General features: G+C 49.5%; 2 protein-coding genes across 16 annotated transcripts in view; one reads left to right on the top strand and one right to left on the bottom strand.

The window, feature by feature from the left end:
• CD99L2 (CD99 molecule like 2) overlaps positions 1-7,675 on the top strand; it is a 93,030-nt gene extending 85,355 nt beyond the window's left edge. For 2 of the 4 annotated variants that reach the window (XM_019667889.1, XM_019667887.1), the window contains 3 exons: positions 2,062-2,079; positions 3,557-3,622; positions 4,800-7,675. In XM_019667889.1, the coding sequence (XP_019523434.1) occupies positions 2,062-2,079; positions 3,557-3,622; positions 4,800-4,864 (149 nt within the window). In that variant the 3' untranslated portion in view covers positions 4,865-7,675. The remainder of the gene's footprint in view (positions 1-2,061; positions 2,080-3,556; positions 3,623-4,799) is intronic. The other 2 variants (XM_019667890.1, XM_019667888.1) reach the window with 1 other exon arrangement.
• Positions 1-23,185, bottom strand: part of MTMR1 (myotubularin related protein 1) — a 73,279-nt gene that overhangs the window by 1,093 nt on the left and 49,001 nt on the right. For 5 of the 12 annotated variants that reach the window (XM_019667886.1, XM_019667875.1, XM_019667878.1 and 2 more), the window contains 3 exons: positions 18,404-18,517; positions 14,542-14,718; positions 8,825-11,221 (listed from right to left, as the gene is read on the bottom strand). In XM_019667886.1, coding sequence (XP_019523431.1) covers positions 11,060-11,221; positions 14,542-14,718; positions 18,404-18,517 — 453 coding nt within the window. In that variant the 3' untranslated portion in view covers positions 8,825-11,059. Of the gene's footprint in view, positions 1-8,817; positions 11,222-14,541; positions 14,719-18,403; positions 18,518-23,185 lie in introns of those variants that run through there. The other 7 variants (XM_019667883.1, XM_019667881.1, XM_019667882.1 and 4 more) reach the window with 4 other exon arrangements.

The following is a 23,185-nucleotide window of genomic DNA, read 5'->3' as shown; positions in this document are numbered from 1 at the left end:
CTTTGTCCTTAAAGCTATCCCTTGTCCCAGCTCCAAAGCAAAGAAACCGAGTGGCTTAAAACAGCAGAAATCTATTCTTTCACAGTTCTGGACGCCAGAAGTCCAAGATCAAGGTGTCAGCAGAGTTGGTTCCTTCTGGAAGCTCTAGAAGAGGAACTGTCCTTGCCGCTCACTCCCAGGTTCTGGAGGCCTTAAGTTTCCCATGGCTTATGGCTGCATCAGTCCAAAATCTCTCTGCCTCTGTCTTCACATGGCCTTTCCCTCTGTGTCTGTGTCTCCTCTTTTGTCTAAGGACACCTGCCATTGGATTTAGGGCCCACCTGGATAATCCCATCTCAAAATCCTTAACTTAGTGACATCTGCAAAGACCCTTTTTCCAAATAAGGTCCCATCCACAGGTTCCAGGGATGAGGACATGGACATATAGTTTGGGAGCCAGCATGCATCCTAGTACAGCATCGTTACCCTAACAGTGAGAACTCCCACAGCCTGACGAGGAAATGGAGGCTCAGAGCACTGGTGAAGGAGCTTCCTCCAGATGGGAAGCAGTGACTCTAGAAGGGGGGCCAGTAGGTAGGAACAGGGAGGGAGAAGAGGTCGGTTTCCAAACCAAAAAAGAGATGTCTGAGTTGTAGCTGTTTGTGGGGACACTAAGGTGAAATGAAAATACGTTATTTTCACACTTGTTTCCTAACACAAACAGGCGTGAGGTTTTACAAAGTGGATTTGCAGAAAAGACACATAAAATGTGAGAACGTGAAGGCTTTGGTATATAGAGTTGAGCAATTCATGGGATATTTGGGAAAGAATAAACCAAAAAGAGGGGGGGTGTTGATAACAGCTGAAAGCTTTGTGGCAATAAGGCTGGAGAACATGGATGCAACCTCTCTTTCTGGGGGCCAGCCTCAAGGTGAGGGTGTTACTGGGCCAGACAGTGGGGCTGAGCCTGCTGGCAGGGGTGACACAGGCCAGAGAGGCAAGTAGGCTTGTAGGGCTAATGGTCGTTCCAGGAAGTTCGTGGAACCCACTGCCTTGGCACACCACTGAGCGGGAGCCAACAGGCCTCTCCCCAAGCCCTCCCCTTCCGCCCCCATTCAGCCGAAGAGTAGGCTCCTTTCCATGTGGCTGACTTCACAGTACACACACTGGCCTCTGTAGGTGCCACTGCTCTCTAGGTCATGGCCCAACCCCCGAGCTTGGCATCCAAAGCCCTTTATGGTTCGGCTCCAACCACATCCCTTCCTGTCCCCCCTCCCCCACCCCCCCTCCTAAGGCCCTGGGCCCAGAAGCCTTTCTCCACAGCCATACTCACTTACTTCACTGTGCCCTGCTGTCTCCAGCATCCTCTGCACTGTCCCCTCTCCTCACCTAGCTGCTCTCATCCTTTGGGCCTGAGGTACCCTCCTAGGAAGCCTTCCCTCCCTCCCAGCCTGTGGGCCCTGACTAGATGCCTTTCCTGCGTGCGGCCACAGCGCCCCCTGCCGACTGGTGTGAAGCCTATAGGACAGGATTGGCCTTGGTGGTTTGTTTCTGCATCTGTGACTGCTGCCCGTGGCCTCCCCCACCCCTACCCCCCACCCCCATCTTCATAACTCTCTGGACTGTCAGCTCCCTGGGGGACTGTGTGCATTTCATCTACCAGTGTGTCCCTGGCTCCTAGGATGGGTTGGAATCGGAAGGAGTCCCATGGGTGTGGGGTGGCTAAGCCCACCGTGAAGCTGGGAGTCGGGACCTCCGATCCCTGCCCTCTCTGCTGAGCCTCTGCCCAGAATGGCCTCAACCACCACTGCATGGAGGTTAGGAAAGGCAGAGCAGAAATGGTGCACCAGGAAGCCCCAGGAGGGTGAGGGAGGGTAGCATGTGGCTTCTAGGAGGGACTGTGGTGCTCAGGGGCTTCCAGCCTCTGCCGCCACCAAAGGGGCTCAGGTTTTGGGGATCCTCTGCTTTCACATCTCTGCCCTCAGTGCCAAGGGCCAGTACATCTTACAGGAAGCCCGTGTGCTTTGTTGCCGGGGGCTGCATTCTTGCTCCAGGGTCCTAAGCTTTGTGTCTTGCCTTCAGATGCAGCAGATGTTCAAGGTAAAGCTATGCTTTGACTCACTCATTTTCCTCTTCTGCTTTGGCCTCGAGGCCTTGTTGTCGTCCCTCCCCACCCTGCTGCTCTTGCTCCTTCTCCCGTCTCTCCAACTTGGCTTCAACCACAACCATCTTTAGCTTTTCCTGATACATATGGGAGGGTACTACCTGTCAGACTCTCTGCTCCCAGGCTGAGTGTGGCTGGGTTCAGGGGTGGGAGGTGGGGGTCCTGCCTGAAACTCAGATGCCCACTGGCAGTCATCCCTGAGGAGTAACTAGATGGCTGCTCACAGGCAGAAGCCAGTCCGGTGCACATCAGGATGGCAGCTGGGCAGTGACTAAGGGACCGGGACGCAGCTCCTAGCCCCTGTCCATCAGTCGGGAATAGCTTCCGCCAGCTCCATCACCTGCGCTGCCCTGGATGGGGGCTGACCTCTCCTGCCAATGAGCAACACCCTCATTTTTCCTGGGCCCATCTGGTGTTCGTTTTGAGCCCAGCAAGCAGCATGGCGTGCAAGTGTACTTTTCTAGGTGAGAAGCCTGAATACAGCCCAGAGCAGTGGAGTAACTTACCCTGGAGCCTGCTCAGTCAGCTGGTTGGTTAGAACCATGACCCACTTTTCCCACAGGCCCAGAGCTCTGATGAGGTTTCCAGTTTCCAGTTTATCCAGGGATAAGACAAGGACTCTTGACTCTCCCCAAGCAGCAGCAGGAGTGGGGCCCACTCTGAGTCTTGAGTAATGGCCCTTGTGTCTGGCATGGTGCCACTCAGTGGTTGGAGTGCTAGCGTGCAGAGGATGCTTTCTAGAGTCCCCAAGTCCCTCTCAGAAGTAGGTGGGGAGAAAGCCCAAATGACTAACTAGACCAGAGCACCTATCATCTGTGGGTCCTGGGCCCTGCATGCTGGGACAGGGACAGCACAGTTCCCATGCCTGCAGGAGCTGCTTGGCCTCTCCACGCGGGTGTTGCTGGGAGGGCCGGACACTAGCAGGAGGCTTTGCTGGCATCTCCACAGCGAGCCCCACTCAGCCATCTGCCCCTCCCTGCTTGGCATACATCAGTCACTCGCGCAGTGCTTGGCTCCATCTCTGCCTCCTTGGCCCCTGGGCCAGCATGTGGACCCATGGGTGATACTGAGCCCTGCCGTTGGGTGCCCCTTGTGCTGTGTGGACCTGCTGCCTGGCCCACAGCCTCACACGTGGTGGCACCTGACCTATGCGGATGGGGTATCTGTCAGGGGCCTCTGCTGATTGTCATTTCTGAGGACCATGATGAGGACTCCTGGGCAGGTCAGCACACTCCGAGCCAGCCAGTCTTTGACCAGACAAGGACGTTCGGGTGGCCCGGGTGCAGGGTCTGAGTCCATCAAGGGCTTTGTGTGTTTTGAACTGTAATGGAGGACTTGGGCAGGAGAGCTCCATCATGGTGGGAGACCTTTGGTTCTGCGTCCATCACTAACTCTGCCCTTTGCCTTTTGCAGAGGGTCTCAATGCAGACTACGTGAAGGGAGAGAACCTGGAAGCCGTCGTGTGTGAGGAACCACAGGGTGAGGACTTCTTGGTCACTGTCCATTGCTGAAGGTCTCCTCGTCAGTGAGCAGACCTGAGCACTGAGCAGAGCTGTGCTCACGAAGCACAGAGGTGTCTGTTTCTAGCATGTCCAGCCACAGCAGGGGCTGCAGCGGCTCAGCGGGCCCTGTCCTCTGCCCTGATGAGCTGGACACCAGGGCCGGGTGGTGCCATGCTGAGGACTTCTGTACACTGTTGAGGCTCAGACTCTACTCTTGTCATATGCGCATAAGCCCCGGGTCCCTGTGCTCCCTGCCATGAAAATAGACACCTCCCATACAAACTCTGATAGCGCCATGGTGAATCTTTCCATCTAGACTCCTCACCTTTCAATTTGAAAATTGCCAAAGGCAAGAGGGAACTGGGTTAAAACACGGACCCTGTTATTAGAGACTGTGTCCCACCCTATCTCCATCCATCCCCCTTCTGTGATCATCAAGCCCTTTCTTAGTGCAGGAGCCATTGGTGATGCAGGCTGTGTAAGGTCAGGCTACTGGCCTGGAGTGGCCAGTCTCAGGGCAGATACCACGTATGGCCCCAGAATGCGCTGTGTGAAGGTGGGGAGCCAGCAGCTGTCCTCAGCAGAGGCTGGCGTGGGTGCAGGCAGGGAGATGGGAGTGCAGTGCTGCAGAGGGCAGCAGTGGGTGGGGGGATGGGCCACACTGGTGTGGAATGGGGGGCAGGGTGCTCCATGCCATTGTTTAGGATGGGTGCTACACTGAGTGGATTAAAGAGCCCTGGATTAAGACATGGGAAAAGTGACGGTACCATAGCGTTCACTGATCATTTTTAAAACTCTTAGCCGCCATTGTATGAGCAGGTACTGTGGGTCGGGTACTGTGTTGGGTACTTTATTTAAATGATGCTCCCCGCAACCCCATCATGAGTATTCCCATTTTACAGATGAGGAAATGGAGGCTGAGCTGTTCCCAGGGGCTGACCAGCTTCCTCCTCTCCAGGGCCCAGGGTTGCCCTGACTGCAGACAGAGTGGAAGTCAGAGGGTTGGTTGCCCGGCAGGGGCTGAGCTACTACAGCTCCTGGACAGGACAGACAGGGAGCCACGTCGCTGTCCCCAGTAGGGGCTGGCCTGTATATTTGCACCTTCTGTGTAGGGTAGGAATGAGTCCCTTCTAAAAGGCATCTTCTCTCCACAGTGCAATTCTCAGCGCTGCCACCCCAGTCTGCAGAGCCGCCGCAGCCCCAGCCGCCCAGGATCTGAGGCCCCACGCAGCAGCAGACGCACAGTGGCGCCGCCACTGGGGACCCAGCTCCTTATTTCATTTGGACCCGCAGCCGCTGTAGTTCTGCTTCGATGTCATTGGCTTCTCGTTCTAAGTTTTCTGGATGAGCTCTGGGTGATTGTGAGTTTCGTTTCTGTGCCCTGGACACAGACTGGGGTGCCCCCCTGCCGCAGGTGCTCTGAAGACTTGGTGTTGAAATCCAGCCTCAGGAGCCGCTGGGTCACTGACTCCCCAAAGCCAGCCTATCCCAGGCCTTAGTGAGCTGGGGCGGGGGCGAGGTGAGGGAGGGCAAGAGGACACTTATGCTTAGAGGACAAGGGTTTGACCGCAGGGTAGTGTCATTCCCGAGGTTCTGCATTGATTCACTGGCAGGTTTCTGCCAATAGGCAGCCCTTGGTGTGACCTCAGAGAGCTTTCAGGGGGCCCAGCTAGCACCCAGTGCTTGAAGCCACTGCAAGGAGCAAACCAGCGAGCACCCACTAACATGTGTCTGTGTGTGTGCGCGCGCGCCTGCGCACACACACAACAAGGGGCGGGGGTAGGGGGGTGTCATTTTGGTCCTTCCTTCCAGTTCCAGTGTTGACACTGCTGGGCTTCCAAGGAGTTGGCCCACGTGGAGACTTCATTTTTTTAAGTGCAAACATGCATGCCATGATAGTCCTGCCCTGAGAGTTTAGGAACCTTCTGGACAAGTAGGAAGCTATGACTCTCAGGTCTAAATTCCATCTGATTCCATAGGGGACTGGTGTAGTCTCCAGGCTGACATGATTAGTTTTTAGGAATCATTTATGCATCGGAAATGCATTTTATCCTGGACGTGGGAGGTGTTCACCCTCCACCCTGTTTGTGTTCTTATTTTGGTAGCAGAAGCTACAGACATCAATAATGAGCATCAAAGCCACAGGCATGCTGTATGCTTTTTGTTGGCTTAGAAATGTATTGGGGGGGGGTGCAGGGAGGGATGTTTGCTTGCTTTAGTGACGTACAGCTGACTTGGTGTGTAGTTACCTGCCTGGCCTGTTAGGGATGAGCACTGCGGTCTGCTCAGTGTGATAAACAGCAGAACCCGGGAACTGGCCCCTTACCTGGCCCGGCGCTGATTTGGGCCGGAGCAGAGCTGGCTTCCTGGAATGCTCCCTTTAGCCCCCACGTGGTCCTGTCCCTGGGAGCCCTGCTGTCAGAGGCCGAGCTAGAGCCATGTCTACCGATAATCAGTTTGCAGTGTCGAAAAGCACTTCGGAAAGCATAATATAGGTCAGCAGAAAGCTAGGGTCCCATTTACAAGTTCACGTGCCTCTTTGCCCCGCACGGGCGGCCCCACACATCCTATAGGCTGTGCGTTAGCTCCCTGTCCACCAGCTGGGATGAGGCAACTCCAACTTATTAAGGAAACAGTTGAAATCTGAACAGACCCCGCACGTTATCTAACGCATGCCTCCTGTGCTCATTTCAGCACTTATTTAAAAAAAAATACCCATGGGATGGAAATCAGGTGTAGTACGTGGCTCAATGCTGCCCTTTGGATCCATTCCCCATACAGGCCTGTAGGCACTGAAAGGCCCTCCCTGCGTGGGGGCACATCCCAGACAGCCTAGGAGTGTGTGTCTATGACGGGGTGGGGAGCACCCCCTACTGAGGACACACCTGTGCTCCAGGGAGTTGAGCAGGGGACGCATTGCTTAGAAGGTGTGCCTATTTCCAGCACCCTCCCTGCCTGCAGTGGCCAGATTATCAACTTTGCGAGGCCTGTTCCTCCCAAGGATGGCAAGGGCTGATGGCCTCAACCCTCACTGGTGCTGGGCTGGAGGCGGCGGCTATGAAGGCTTTTTGGATCCATGGCCTGTTGCCTCGTAGGTAGGGTGACCTGAGGACCCGGGGAGGGCCAGTGTCAGGGAAGGATCGCGTTAGGATGGCTGTGTGCCAAGGCCCCCGAGGCATTTTAAAGGAAGAAAAACAGGGCAGCGCTTGCAGGTGGTAGAAGACTTCTGTCCCTGCCCCCATGGAGTGTGGATGAGGACGGATGTGACCTGTGTGTTGCCTGGCATGGCAAGCATGGTGCTGGCACTAGAGCTGTTGGGCTTCTCCGCTGGGAGGCCGGAAGGCCCCTGAGTTTCACTTTGAGGCTTGTGATGGCTAAAGGCCTCCAGCTGTGATGAGAAGTCAGCGTCGTTGGTAAAGCCACCGCCTCAGCAGCTCTGCCTTCGGTTCACAGGCCCCTTTTGCTCCTCCTTAGCTATCTGGGTGCTTTCTGCAGAATGGCCACAGCCCAGTGCTCAGACCTGCTCCTAGCGACTGGCCATGCCTGGTAGGTCACTCAGTCGCCCAGGGGGGCACTGACGCCTGCAGAAGCCTCCAGGACTCTTATAACTGTGATTATCTCCAAGTTGCATTGGCTAGTGTAGGCCCGCCCCAGGTGATAGCGGAGATAAAGTGAATGAACTAGACAGGTGGAGTGAACATAGTCAATCCAGGTCAGCTTAACATGGTGGCGGGGAGCTCAGTGTTGACAATAACTGAGCACGTGGGGGAAGGAGGTATGGCAGCTTTGTGGTGTGGGGTGCCCTCTGGGGTGCCACCCATAGAATACTGCCAGGCCCACTGCCTTGGCCACTAGGATTGGGTTTTAGTACCAGTTCCCTGAGGAAGAAGAAATAGAGACTGATCATAGAATCCCCTTACTTTTTATGTGCTTGTGTTTCAGTGAATTGTAAACTGTCTCGTGTTTGCATTAAACAAAATGGAACCTAACAGATCATTGCATTGTGACGGCATTAAGGTTCCTTTGTCAAGTGATGCTGTTTTTTTTCTTAGTTTATGATATGGAGCTGGCCTCTTCCTCCCCTTCCCCAGCCAGAGGTATTTGTCGAGCAGGTGAGAGGTAGGTTAGGGCTTCCAGGGGGCGGCCCTCCTCAGGGTACAAGGAGCTAAGGCCTGGAGCTACAGAGTGACAGTATCTGATGTCCCAGGGCCGAGGTTCAGAGGCAGGCCCCAGACTCTCAACTCCCATGCCTACTGCTCTGCCTTCTTCAAAGAAAGGCAGTATCGAGGGTGGATGTGTGTTCGTGCAGTGGTTTCAGCCAGAGAAAGCTGAGCAGGGACAGGGGCCCTGCCACTCATTGCAGCCATGTGTGGAGCGGCCTGTTTGAGATAAAGTGTGCTCTTGACCTCGCAGCTTGGCTTACCAACTTTAAGACAGCCGGACATTTCAGCGTGAGCCAGATGCGGTGGACACTAGGAGGGTTTTCACATTGAGGTGGGTGGCACTTTTGTCCTTGTAGTAAAATAGCACCAAGTCCTCAAACCCAAACCCACCAAGCGACTCTTGTGTGCAGAGCCTCTGCACAACCAGCTAGGGCCTCACACAGTGTCCTTCCCAGCCTTGCCGCTGAGGTGTCACTGCTGGGGACTACAGCTGCAGTGACTGGTCCATGGAGACGGACAGGGACCCCAGGCCCGTGTAAGAGTGGCCTGCAGAGGGCGCTGTGGTTTCATGCATGCGCTTACAGCCCCCCAGAAGGCCAGCATTTCTGCTGTAGACTCAGGGTGGGGATGCTGGGCTTCTCAGAAGTCCACCCCATTTTAGGCTCTCGGACACGTGGCCTGAAAAGACAGCCCTGCCTCCTCTGAGCTGCACCTGTCTCATGTCCACAGCCCTTTCCGTGTTCACAACATCTTCTCAAGGTTAAATTCAAGGGCATTTCAGATTTTTAAATCAGACTACTTACCCATTTTAGCCAAAACCCTCAAGACTTACGATAAATTGCATTTATGATTTAGTAAGTGAATTAAATCATGAAAGGAACTTTACACATATTAACTGTGCTTGGCACATAATAAAATAACATGTATTGAATGTTTACTATTCCTAATCTTCCCCAAGGGGAAAATCTACTGAAACACTTAAAAACAGAGACAACAACAACAAAACAGACCACAGAGCAAACATTATCACTTTAATTAGATTGAAATATAGTGCATCAGACGAGGCAAATACGATACTGTACCAGTTTTAAAAAATCTGAACTGTAAAGGTTGTACATTCTAATACACTTAAATAAAACCGAAAAAAAAAAAAGAATTGTTTAGGTAACAAAACTATACTTCAAGTTGTTTTAGAAACAGATCTGTGCTAGGAACATACAAAGAAAAGTGGTCTGTTGTGCTGCTTGCAAATTGAATGGGACTTGCTGGGGCCCAGCATGCAGGGGAGGGCAGGGCAGCCCCGCCCCAGCACCAGGCTAGCTGAGCTCAGCAAGAATAAGCCCACTCTGCTTCTGTCAATAGCATACTCCAGGGCACACCCAGTTTAATAGTCTAGGTGCAGCTAGGGGATTAAGGGGGTTTAAAAATGGGAAATGTCCTCATTTAAAAAAATGTATCAATGCATAATAAGGTTTTCCATTCATAAATAAGCTTTCAGATATGTTGGGAGCATAAATCAAAAGCTAACATCAATCAAACTATGATTTAGAAACAAATCCCCAGCTGATAAAAATGGAGACTTCATCTTAGGTGATCAAATGACTTTGAAGAAGTACTTTTGATACCTTATGGATACCGGATCATTTACTAGAATAATCAGAAAGTTCCACGTTGAAAAAACATCTATTCTCTAAGTATTTGACTGTAAAAAACCTTTTTTAAAGAATATATTTTCAAAAATAAGGTCAATCTGTAGGGCTTTGCATGGCACCCAGTAATTTGAAACCAACCAGATATTCCAATGCTGCTGTACTTAGGTCTGACCCTGTGAGAGGCCCCCGCCTCGAAAGGCTGCCTTAATTCTAGCAGGGATGGGGTCCCAGTGGCAGACCTGGGCAGGGGCGGGACGTGCTGGGGCAGGCGCAAATGTGCAAGATTGTGTGATACGCCACACACAGGAGCTCAGAGCTTTAGTGCTAGTGGATGGACCAGTTGATTGTAAATCAGTTCCTGCCCATACTGGTGGAGTCCCAGAGCCCCAAGTCAGTGAGTGAAGGCGCAAAACCGGGAGGAGAGGCCTGGCTGGTGAAGGTTGGCTCTGAGATGAGCAAACCAAGAGGTGTCCTTGCTATGCTTTTGGCAACTGAAGCGACAGCACAGTAGTTGCTTAAATATTTTGATATGAAGTCACATGAATAAACTGAATTGAAGGGATTTCAATAAAATGAGAGATTTCAGACAGGCAGGTGACAAGAGAGAGCGGACTCACTCTGACATAAATGGGCGGGAGGCTGCAAGGTCAGACAGGCCAGGAGCTGTGGACAGTTCCCTGAAGGAGCCCACGGGGAGGCCAGCACCTGCGCAGAGCTGCCTGAGGCCTTGGTTTTCTGTCTGCAGTGTCATGCTGAGAAAAACCACTGCTATTGCCACCAATGGCCTGGGCCACCTCAGTAGGCAATACCGAACTAGGTGAGGACAGAACACACTGCCATTTAAGGGACCATATTCCAATCATGTTTCAAATGTACCACATAAAAGTTAGCATGGGCTTTGTTTGAAGAGAATTTTCTCCTACAGTCCAGTTAAGCAGATACCTCCTTGGGTGACTAGTCTGAACATAAAAAAGGACATAGGAAAATAAAGGCATGTTTCTCTTATTTAAAAATACCTTATATGTACACAACAGTAATTGGTACAGGGGCCCCCGTGCATGAAGAGAACTCTAGAACAGAGGGCAATGCTCTGTCTACCCCCACCCCCAAATAGTTAATTTTCAAAGGTTTCAAGTTACAGGAAAGAGCTGAAAGAACCCACATGGCTGGCAACGAAGTCTCTAAGTGACGGTGTTTGTTTTAATGATGGTCTACCTTAGAAAGAAATGAATGGTACGAGGACTTCTTGAACCTAAGCACTGCGTTCCATTCACTATGGCTTCTCCCAAGCTGCCCGGCGATCAAAAGGCAGGTCAACGGGACACACAGCCACCCTGAGAAACCCGACAGGAGGGAAACGGGGTGTTCACAAAACAAAGCATAGATGACAGTAGGAGCTGTCACCTAGCCGCACACATGGTCACTGGCTGGAAGTGCCACCCAGACGCGGAGGGAACTGGGCCTAATCCTAAAAGACAAGATCACAAGCGATAGCCGAAATGGGTCGCAGGACCCTTGCCTGAGTCACCAGGGACAGCAGAGGAGCCGCAGGATGGCCTTGATGGCTGGACTCACCGGAACTGCCGTGTCTGGAGCTGGTCAGACTGAGGTGTGCACGGGTGTGATCGAGTGGGAAGGGGAAGAACCCCGCTCAGATGGGGACGAGGCGCGCGTGGCCACCTCCCGCTGCAGGTCCTCCACTCTTTTCTGCAGCTCTGCCCTGACGGCCAGCAGCTCCTTGAGATTCTGATGAATCGGCATCTGGGGGCATGCAGGACACAGCTGTGTTAGCAGGCCACCGTCGGGCACTGTGTTTCTAACAGCCTGTCAGCACAGGGACACTGCCAAGATGCCCTGTGCACCCTGGGTCTCCTTGGTCTGACCCACCTGGCGCCAGGCTCCAAGGACCCCCTCCCCACGAGTCGGGGGGCTTTGGTCCCCCCTGTGCTGTCCTGCCCGGCTTGGCTAGGTTCCCGGAGAGCACAAGGGGGATCAGGTGAAACCACAGCCTGTGCGTCAGGCAAGGCCACAGGCACAGATTGAGAAAGGGACAGTCAGCCCTCCTCAGACTGGGTGGGAAATGCAGCTGGCTTTCGAGCGTGTTTACATGTATGCCACTCACCCCGTGCACACACACACCTCCAACTTAGCAGCTTTATAAATAACTCTGCTGGCTGAAAATACTTCTGTTACATCAGCACTTTCTGCAACTTGAAGCTGTGTTCATTTTCATCAGCTGGAACATGAGCTGCCAGAAGCCCTTGGAAAAGGCGGGGCCCGTGGAGCGGAAGGAACCCCCTGGGAACACCGGCTCCTCCATCCCTCCATGTGACAACTGCTCAACACCCTCCAATGGCTTCAGCAGCAGCCTGACCTTGGCCTCAAGGCACTGTGTGGTTTGACCCCAGCCTGCCTCTCCTGCTCACCTCTCACCAGGCCCTGCCTCCACTTCCCTCCTGCATTCCAGAATCTTCCAGGTTTGAAAGATGCCATGGGTGTGCTGTCCCTTCTTCCTGGAGCACTGTCCCTCCACCCATTTTCACACACATGTTCGCTTCGTCCCACAGGGCCCAGCGTCAAGAGTGTGTGCTCTGGGTTGGGGGCTTTTGGACTCACCACTCTCACCAGGCTTGTTTCATTATCTACATCCCCCCAAAACTGAGCAGGGATGCCAATGGTGATCAGCCCGACTGGAGGGAAGGAGGGAGACAGACGAGAGGGACATACACTAGAGAAAGGGAGAGACAGAGACAAGAAGGCGAGACAGATGAGAGGAAAAGAGGGATATATGGGGGCAGGAGAGTGGGACAGATACAGTGGGAGAGCCAGAGACAAGAGAGGGAGGGAGTGCAAGCAAGAGACGGAGCCAGGTGCCCCCACCATAGCAGGGTGGCTTGGTCACCAGCACTGAAGAGGCCGAGAAACTCCTGACTTGGGCAGGTCAGAGGAAGAAGGAAGGGGACAGCAATGTGGGAGTCGGATGGCAAAGACCCCCAAAACAAGAGAGTTGCCTTATTTGCTGCTAGTCCTAAGGCTGCTGGGAGATAGGCAACAGCAGCCCTCTTGACTTCTTTGGTATTTTCCTGTTTGTGGGATCCTTTGGTTCCTATCAGACGATGGATCGCTTTGCAATCAGGCTTCCATTACTAAAACCCACGCATGTGACCTCAGAGAGCAGATTGTGCGGGAATACACGAGTTCAACACACCCAGGGCCCAAGACAACCATGCATCTCCATGCAGCCTTTTAGATATTTTCTCTTATGTCACCTTGGTTGACAATAAGTCAAATGCATGCTTCCTTAAGAAAATGCCCATCTAGGGGCCAGTCACCCAGCGGAAGCTCCCAAAGGACCCAGGCTATCTGCAGGCCCGCCCTCCTACCCAGCCATCCTGTGATGGTGTGCAGGAGCCCCTCTCCAGGCAGCCAGACTCGCCCATCCTCAGAGGAAAGGCCCAACAGGCTTGTGGCCCCTGCCTGTCCTCCCTGTCCCCCTCCTCCTCCTCTCTGCCCAGCCTGGCTCACTGTCCCCTGTCATGGACACCCATACCAGCCTTTTTGCTGATCCCTTTGCCACAGCCTTCACTGCCCCTTCCCTGTTCCTGTCCACCTTAGTGCTACCAGAATGAGCTCTCTAGAACATACAACAGGTCTTGCTCTACTAACCCTGGTGGTGGTGGTGGTGGAGAGGGGGGGCGCTCCCACAGCCCTGGGATAAAGTGCAAACCCCCTGAGATGCTGCACAAGGCCCTCTGCAGCCTGGGCCTGCTGACCTCTGGCCTCCAACGTCACCAAGGCCCAGCCCACTCCCCAACATGCTCTGTGTGCCCCTCACCTAGGTCTCCAAAACGTGCCTGTTGCATTGAGGATAAAATGCTGTGGCCCTTGCACTGCCTTCCACTTCTCCCTTCTGTGTAGCACAGTGCAGGGGAGAATACAAAAAGCTGGACCACCTGCCTACCACTCTCCCAGGCATTCATTTTACACTCGCATCCCCCACAAGGTCTCAGCAAGGCTCAGGATCTTGCCCTGCATCAGGCATCAAATTGCCACCAGAGACAGGATTTGGCCCTGGCTTGGGGACAGCCTTCCCTTCCATGAAGACATGCACCAGGAGGCCGTGTATGACTGACTGGTTACGTGACTAGGGGATGAGTCGCCTGAGGTGTGGGCCGCTCCAAAGAGGAAAGGAGAAAGAATTTGGGGACCGTGTTTCTGAGAATGGTTTCGGGAGGCCACAGATGATTGCTAACTGATGTCATAGCACTCTAGGCAGATGCCACAGAGCTATAGATGGATGTTCGTCAGTATAGGGATAAGCCACAAACGTTTGAAATGATTTACTAATGGCTCACTGGCCACTAATAGAATTGAAAACCTGTATTTAAAATTTAAAACATTGACCACTGACCACAGAAGTTGACTAAACGTATACTGTTTGTTTTCATGGGGTAAAGAGCTGAGACTGTGTTTTTCCAGCTTCAGAAGTTCTTCAATAAAGAAAATATTTTTACAACTCTTAAATAGTTAGCATTTTTCCTACTGAAAACACACACTGAGCCCAGAACCCATTTGGTACTTAGAATTATGTGCTCTGGCCACCTTAGTGCTAAGGTCCTCTCACATCAATGTATTTGAGAGAGTGGAAGTACTAACTGCCCTTGCTAATGTCGTAACATAGGCAGCAGTAAGTGACCCCTTGCACCACGTTAGACATCTGCCTAACACACAGCAGGGGCCTCATATAGTAAATGGAGGTGAGTTTCCGGTCGGGAAAGATTCCTAAAGAAGGTTCTCAGAGCACCGGCTATTGGCACCACTGAGAGGCAAAGGGCAGGGAAAACGTTTCCGGGGATGGAGATGGGGATGGGGGGGTGCGAGGTGGAGTTGAGGGGTGGCCTGTGGGACATGGAGTCCATCAGCCCAGGATGGGTGGGGGCAGAAGCACAGGTACAGGGGAGGGCAGAGAGCCTGTGATATAATATGCTAACACCTAGCATGCACACATTTCTGTAACACCATCTTTACCTGGACAGAAAGACATGGTCTTTTGAAAAGAAAAAACAAAAACAAAAACGTACCTGAGGTCTCATTCGTGGATTCCATCGCACATAATAGTTTACCCATAATTCCAAATGACTCAGACTTGCAACAGGATATAAGACGTGGTTTTCATAATTCACAAAGAAGGGATTAGAGAACTCATCGAGCTGGCTATTGATGTAAGACCATAAAGATATAGTCTTCGTATATACATCCTGAAAAACGAAAAAGGAATACCTTGAAATAAATTAAACTTTTCTTCATATCCTTAAGAATTCATATTACATAAGAAAAGGACTTGAATAATGAATGAGGTGAGTTCAGATGGTGAAAATTCAGGAACATCTAAGTCTCACCACCATCCCTCTGCCATGCCTTGCCTCATGCCAGGGATGACATGAAAACACACACTGATTCCTGTCCTGGAAAACGTATTGCTGAGTGAGGTAACATCTGGCGACTGCGTCTGTGTGAAGGCAGAACGAGAATTTTCTAACAACCACGGGATGATGGCGCTCATCAATAACTAATACGAGTACATCTTAAATTCTGGGTTGCAGTTTGCTTTTGGACGGTGGGTAGAATTTATAGATCAGATTCTTTTAAATCATGGCTATCTTGGGGAAAACATGCCAGGGTGGCAGGCTGGAGAAACCTTATGTAGAGCAGTAAATATTAAAATGTATCTTCCCACCATCCAATTTTACAGTCCACTGTTTAGGAATGCCAATAACCATGTACACTGCTCAGCTAAATGAAAACACCCAAACCCACAGACACGGTGGGCTGGGAAAATACGAAACCTGAATCGAGCACAGTGGCAAAGTCCAAACGAGAAAACAGGGAGGCCAAGAGGGTTTTCTACTGTGCTGTTCCCAAGCCAGCTGACTTCCTCACAAGGTATTCAGACTCAGAAAACTCAATTAGGACCTTTTCATATTTTATATTTATAAGGGAAACACCTGCAATTATTCAAGGAAACCCAAATAGCCAAAATAATCTTGAAAAAAAGAGAACAAATTTGAAGGTCTCACACTTCCCGATTTCAAAATTTACTACAGAGCTACGCTAATCGATACAGGTGTGCTGGCAGGGGTGGCTAGATACGTGGATCAATGGAAGAGAAAAGGATACAAAAAACCTTCAAATTCACAGTCAACTGATTTCAACATGGGTGCCAAAAAATGGGGGAAAGATGATCTTTTCAGTAAATGGTGCTGGGACAACTGGATAACCACATGTACAAGAATGAAATTAGACCCTTACTGCACATTATATACATGCAATAACTCAAAAATGGATCATGAGCCTAAATTTAAGAGCTAAAACTCTTAGAAAACAACCACAGGCTCAATTATTCATGACCTTGGGTTAGGCAGTGGTTTCTTAGATATGACAAGTAAACCACAAGCAGCAAAAGAAATAAATTGCATTTTATCAAAATTAAAGACTTGTTTCAAATGACACCATTAAATAATGAAAAGACAATGCACAGAACAGGAGAAAAGTTTTGCAAATCATATCTGATAAGGGACTTGTATATATAAAGAATACATAAGGAACTCTTACAACTCAATAATAAAAAGACAAACGAGCCAACTAAAAATAGTGCAAAGGATCTGAATAAACATCTGTCCACAGCTGTAAACAGCTGGCCAATAAGCACATGAAAAGATGCTCAACGTCACTAGTTGTCAGGCAAATGCACATCAAAACCACAACGAGATACCAGTTCACACCCACTAGGATGTTTAATCAAAATAACACACTAACCAGTGTCTGCAAGGAGAAAATAGAACCCTCAGACACTGTTGGTGAGAATGTAAAATATCGGAACTTCTGTGGAAAACAGCCTGGTTTCCTCAAAGCTTAAACCTAGAGTTACTATATGATCCAAAAATTCTACTCCTAGGTATCTACCCAAGAGAACTGAAAACATATGTCCATACAAAATCTTGTACATGAGCGTTCACGGCAGCATTAGTCATAATAGCCAAAAGCGCAAACAACACAAAAGATCCACCTGCTGATGACTGGATAAACAAAAAGTGGTCTCTCTACACCATGGAACAGTATTCATCCATAAAAAGGAATGTGGTACTGACACACGCTACAACATGGATGAACCTTGAACACATGCTGAGTGAAATAAGCCAGTCCACAGGAGGACACATATTTTATGATTCCATTTATATGAAATGCCCAGAAGTTGATCCATAGAGATAGGAAGTAGATTATTAGTGTTTCCCAGGGGCTGGGGACAGGGAGGGATGGGGGCGTAACTGCTAATGGGTATGCGGTTTCTTTTTGGAGTGACGAAAATGTTATGAAAGATGGTGGTAATATGTGCACACTCAATATGCTAAAAACCACTGAACTGTACACACTAAAAGGGTGAATTGTATGGAATGCAAATGATATCTCAAGAGAGGTGTTTTACTTTTAAGAGTACATTTTGGCAAAAAAAAAAAAGATCATAAAGGTTAAAATTGTCCATATTCTACATATGAACTTCCTTCTGTTGATTTTTAAAATGGCTTTATTGATATATAAATTGCATACCATAAAATTCACTCTACTTTTTTATTATTAAGACGTTAACAGGCCTGCAGGGGTGTGGATTTTAACCTGATCACAGTGGGAAGGCACGGTGGGGGGGCAGGTTGTTTGAGCAGGGGAGAGGCACATGGTGGGACTGAAGTTTGGGAATACTGCCCTGTGTTGCCATGTTTCCAGTGGACTGCTGGAGATCAGAAATGGAGGGAGCGAAGTCTGTTTCTGGGCAGCTGCCTTAGTCCACATGTGAGATGAGGGGGTTTGAACTAGGTTTGTAGCTGTAAAGCAGTGAGGAGTGCTCAGATTAAGAATGCATTTGGAGGACAGGGCCGGGGCCAGCAGTACTCGCTGACGGAAGGGAGGTGGCAGCTGCGGTGAGAGCAAGAGAAGAACTGAAGATGGCCCCTATGCATTTGGCTTCAGCATCTCAGTGTGCAGAGGTGCCATTTACTGAGATGAGAAAGAGCAGGGAGGAGCCAGATGGCATTTAGAGCCCTGAGACAGATGAAGTCACCTAGAGAATAGAACCCAGGACTGGGCCCCAGATGACTCCAAGTTTAGAAATGGGTTCAAAGGGAAGAGGCTGAGCAGGAGAGGCCAGTGAGGTGGGGGAGAGCCAGATGGGAGCGGTCAGCTGTGGGGAGGCTGCTGAGAGAGGGATGTGGGCACTGGTGACCTACTGTTTCCTCCCAAGTTCTAAAACGTTCTAACATACTTTGCTGCAGGCAGTATCCTCTTCCATTACCCAGCGGATACTCTTTAAGCTGCTTTTCTCCAACACTTCCTCACTTTTGATCATTTCTTTCTTTCATCCCCGAAGTGAGGAGAAAAGGAAGAAGAGCTGAGATGTAACTCAGACTCTGGGTAGCTGCTGCTTTACCAGCTTGATGGAGAAAAAAACTTGAGCACGCTGCCCAGGGGGAGCTTTGTGGCTCATCTGCAGACTTCATTTTTGCAGGTCTCCAAATACCCCTCTGCCCAACAACACAGAGAATGACAAGCAGAATTATATCATTCTGGAGTTGGTACAGTGAAAACTCCATGAGCTTGGAGTTTATGGGGGCCAGGATCTAGTGCTGACCCAACAGTACTCAGAGAGCTGCGGACTTGCTGCGTCCCAGCCCCCAGAAAGTAAGGGGCTTGGATCAGATAACCTGGAAGATCAGACAGCTGTGCTGGGGCTGTTGAACTCAGGCAGGCATGTAGCGCAACACCTCCTTTTACAGACAGCAGCAGGCCTAGACCGAAGTCCCCTCTCCATTCAGTCCCCCTTCTACAGTGGCCCTTAATGGGAAAGGCACCCAAGCAATCGGGAAAACAATGGACAGGCTATAACACACTTACCTCTTTGAATCGCTGCTGTTCACAGTTGCACAAAAAAGTCCCAAAGAGACAGCTATAAAGGTGATCCAAGATTGTAATCAAGAATAGTTCATTAAACTCGAACGCTGAAGGGAACTTAAATGGAGAGAAAAATAAGGTTACAGTTCAATTTCTAAAACCTTGGTACCGATATTTTGGTGAAAGTCAGCTAAACTGCAACTTGGAATCTAGTCAAAGATTAAAAGGAAGATGGAGCCCACTCAACTATCTAGAGTTTCAAGTTCTAGCTTATAGATCTAGCTGAACCTGAAGCAACAAAAATTGCTGTACTTTTCAATGTCTACAAAAGCTTTTGGAGCTCCCAGTTGTCACCATGATGGTAGAACAAAGCCCACATTCACCCTTCTGCCAGCAACAACTAGAAAGCTGGACAAAATACATGAAACAGCTGTTTTCGGAAATTGGCAATAGGCAGCATGGGACTGTGACCCCCAAGAGAAGAGACACAAGAAGGGGAGCCCTACTATTGTCACAGCTTTGTGCCTGGAGGCACATTCTAGCCACAGAGGAGGGAGGGGGGACCGCAGGCACAGCATATACCAAAAGCGCCTCCAGAAACAATAGAAAGTCTATGTCTATTAAAGAAACAGCTCATAATTAAAAACCTTCCCACAGAGACAACTTCATGAACATGCACCCCTAAATCCTTACCAATATATAAGCAAGTTGAACCTGGCAATGCATTAAAAAGGATACTGCAACACGACCAAGTGGGGTTGATCTCCAGAAGGAAAGGCTGGTTTAACATTTGTAAATCAATAATGTTGCCAAAAATAAATTACTGTAATTCACCATATTAACAAAATAAGGGGAAAAAAGCACATGATCATTTCAACTGTTGTTTTACGTAATTCTTAATGGGGTTTTGGAGAACCCCAATGAAGAGTTTTCTATTGCCAGGAGGTTCTAGGCAGTGGGACTAAAATTAAAAAGGTTTTGCACAGCGGAAGAAACCATCAACAAAACAAAAAGACATCCTACTGAATGGGAGAAGATATTCACCAGTGATACATCAGATAAGGGGTTAATATCCAAAACATATAAAGAACTCATACAACTCAACACCAAAAAACCCAAACAATCCAATTAAACAACAGGCACAGGACCTGAACAGACATTCTCCGAAGAGGACATACAGATGGCCAATAGACATGAAAAGATGCTCAACATCACTAATCATCAGATAAATGCAAATAAAAACCACAATGAGATACTGTTTCACTCCCTTCAGAATGGCTATCATCAATAAATCAACAAACAACAAGTGTTGGCGAGGATGTGGGGAAAAGGGAACCCTGGTGCACTGTTGGTGGGACTGCAGATTGGTGCAGCCACTGTGGAAAACGGTTTGGAGGTTCCTCAAATAAATTGAAAATAGGGCTACTTTATGACCCAGCAATTCCACTCCTGGGTATTTAGCCAAAGAAATCCAATACACTAATTTGAAAAGATATATGCGTCCCTATGTTCACTGAAGCATTATTTATAAGATCCAAGATATGGAAGCAACCCAAGTGCCCACCAATAGAACGACTGGATAAAGAAGAGGTGGTCCATATATACAATGGAATATTACTCGGCCATAAAAAAGAATGAAATCTTAGCATTTGCAACAGCATGGATGGACCTAAAGGGTATTGTGCTGAGTGAAATAAGTCAGACTGAGAAAGGCAAATACCATGTGATCTCATTTATATGTGGAATCTAAAAAACAAAATAAACAAAAAATATGTTTACTAATAGGAGAGCAAGGCTTTTATTGACATATTTTTAAAGTTGTATGAGTCTTCATTCCTAACCTGAGCCTGCATTCTGGATCTGGGAGCTTGGTTGGGCTCATTCTAGCACCACTGTCTCGGACCCTTATTGTGGCCTAGCGAACAACAGGTATGGGAGGTGAGGGTGGATGGGGCTTAGCCCAAGCCTGTCAACACCCATGACACTGGGGCACAAGGGCTCCATCTTTTCAACCTTGGGTCAGGGCTGCTATTCACATTCAAAGGGCATTGTGGCATTAAATACAACTCAGAAAACATTTCATTAGGGGACACAGCAATAGGATAATACAAATGAAAGATTAAGACTCTCTAGTTTGTTTGGGCCTCTTCACCTGGAAACTATGCCATTTACCTAAAAAGGATGGTTTCAAACACCCCACAGGAATCCATAATGAAATTCTGCACCTCTTGAGGGACAAAAATATCAACAACTTACTAAACCTATCGAAAAGGATAAAGAGTCTATTCAAGTATGACTGCTGTAGAATGTCTTTGAGACTCTTTTCTAAAGAGTCCCTCAATTACTTTCCCCCTTAGTTCTTTTTATATCAATTTGTGCACAGACTAGTTCATTTGATTTCGAGATTTCTGACAATTTTACACTGATTTAGCTTACTTGATTTAGCAGTAGGCAGCCTAAAAATAAGTTCATTTTGTTATATTAGCACATCTTTTCTAACAAGCTACATCTCATTCACTTGCGATTTAATTGATAAAGACTGATCATTCATGTTTCTGCTTCTAATGCATTAACGATGTTATTTTAAAATAATTATACACATTTCATGGACAGAGCGGTAGGGCTGTGAGAGGCATGTGAAATGTTCTAAATCAAACCCCTCATTTTCTTTCTTAAAAACCAATACATAGTACAAAAATGATAGAGATTAGACATGAAAATAGGCACTAATCAACATGAAAAGTGGTAGTCAGCTTGAAGATGTTAAAAACACACCCACATTTACCTAGGCATTGGGGAGGAATAAGCCGCCTCGCATCCACAAAAACGCTGCTTATCCCTTCAGAAGCATCAGAATTAATTTTTGTGTGCAACGTTTTTATGCAATTTTTCTAAGATGGATTTCATACTTTGTCTTAACCTGAATGTAACTATCATTTAATTTGAATGTAACCATCATTTAATTTGCTACTGGCTCGGCATCAATGTGAACAGCAAGAAGTGCATGGCACGCAAAGCAGTGAGACGTCTGGCCACCCTCCATGCCTTTTGAGTATGTGTTCACTGTTATTTGTTACCGGTACCAGGGTGCCTACCTCTGAGACCACCCCTCTTACCCCACCATCCCTCTAACTGGCTGCTTTCAGTCAGCTGTGACCTGGCACTCCGATGATGGTTGAGCCCACTCCGCTTGGGGCAGCTGGTCTAAAAGTAAGAGTGGGTTCTAGGGCAGGCCTGAGGACTCTGGGAATTTACTTTGGCTGCTCAGACCTCTCCCTTTCACCCCCTTATGTCTGAAGGTGTGTTTATGCTGAGACCCTTGCTCCTCCAAGTGTGATCTGTGCATTAGCAGCACCGCCTGGGAGCTTGCTAGAAATGCAGGCTCAGGCTCAGTTCCAGACCCATGGATCAAAATCTGCATTTTAATAAGATCTCTAGGGGGTGTGTGTGCTCGTGAAAGTTTGAGCTGTCCTGGTTGAGGGCACAATCCTCTGGAAGGCTGGTGAAACCGTGCTGGGCACCCCCCCCCCACCATGTCAGCAGGTCTGAGGTGGGACCTGAGATTTGCATCTCTAACTAGTTCCCAGGGGAGTCTGAGCCTACTGGCCCCCTCATCTGCACTTGGAGCCATGGTCATTACCGAGCCTCTAAGTCACGTGCACGTCAGAACCACCAGGGGAACTTTGAAAGACTACATGCACCTGTACGCCAGGTTGAGAGCTGTGACTCCTGGTCCTCCAGTGGCCCTCGGGGAGGAGCCTCAGCTGAGGTGGACAGGGCACAGGCAGTGTGGTGGTTCCCAGGGTTGTTCTTTCCCAACGTACACTGCCATGGGTAACAGGCTGGCAGTGAGGAAATGTGACTGGGATTTCATAGACTTTCTGGGATGGAGAAGGCAGATGTCCTTTGAAAAGGCACTAGTGTGGTCATGATAAGGCAGCCAGGAGATTACCCGTGAGCACCATAGCTGTTGGTAGAGTCACACTGGTCACCAGAAGTCTTTCCAGCTGGTCCCCTTCACATGACTGAAGCCACTAAGACCGGAGCTTCAGGCCAACAGGAAGGAAAGAGCCCAGACATGGTTCCTATTCTCTCACTCTCCTTTCCCCCACAACCCCACCTCAACCAGACTGGGCAGCAGAAACTTGGGAAACTGCTCCCTGCAACCCCTCTCCCTGCCACCCCGTGTCTCTTTCTCTCTCCCTCTCTCTCTCTCTGTCTGGCTCTGGCTCTTTCTGATTCCAGGTCCATTTCTCTGGCACGGTCTCCCATCATGAGGTTAAGTCCCCAGACTCGGGTTTGGATGTTGGAGATGGGGGGAAAACAGCGCATGCCTTATGGTCTGCTTTAAACTGAGGCCCTCTGGGCCCAGCTAACTTAGGCAAGGGGGTGGTGTGTGCATGGCCTCCTTGCTTACCAGGGTCCCACGCATTGGGTTTGGAAACTAAGCACCATGTGATGACAAGATAATCTTTAGCTTTCTTTCTGCATGGATCCTCAGCGACCTTGGGGTTGGAGGGGCTGTGGGCTGGGGCAGGGTGTGGACATCCTGGATTCCCTGGTTGAATCCCCTTTTGGTGGCCTTCAGTCCCATCCCCATTTCTATAGTGGGAACGTACATTTCCAGCCCAGCAGGGGACTGTTTCCTTGCACTGACAGCAAGGGAGCAAGAGAGGCAGGATGACTGGGGAGCAGGGCCTTCGTTTGCAAGGCGGGGGGACACGACTGACAAAACCCACTTGCACAAGAAAAGTAATTTTTGGTGTGAAGTTGATTGCTTCTAAT

Source organism: Hipposideros armiger, unplaced genomic scaffold (genome assembly GCF_001890085.2).
Source record: "Hipposideros armiger isolate ML-2016 unplaced genomic scaffold, ASM189008v1 scaffold_509, whole genome shotgun sequence".
Lineage (NCBI taxonomy): Eukaryota > Metazoa > Chordata > Mammalia > Chiroptera > Hipposideridae > Hipposideros > Hipposideros armiger.
The sequence above is the reverse complement of the archived record's forward strand: the minus strand, read 5'-3'. Positions and strand labels throughout refer to the sequence as shown.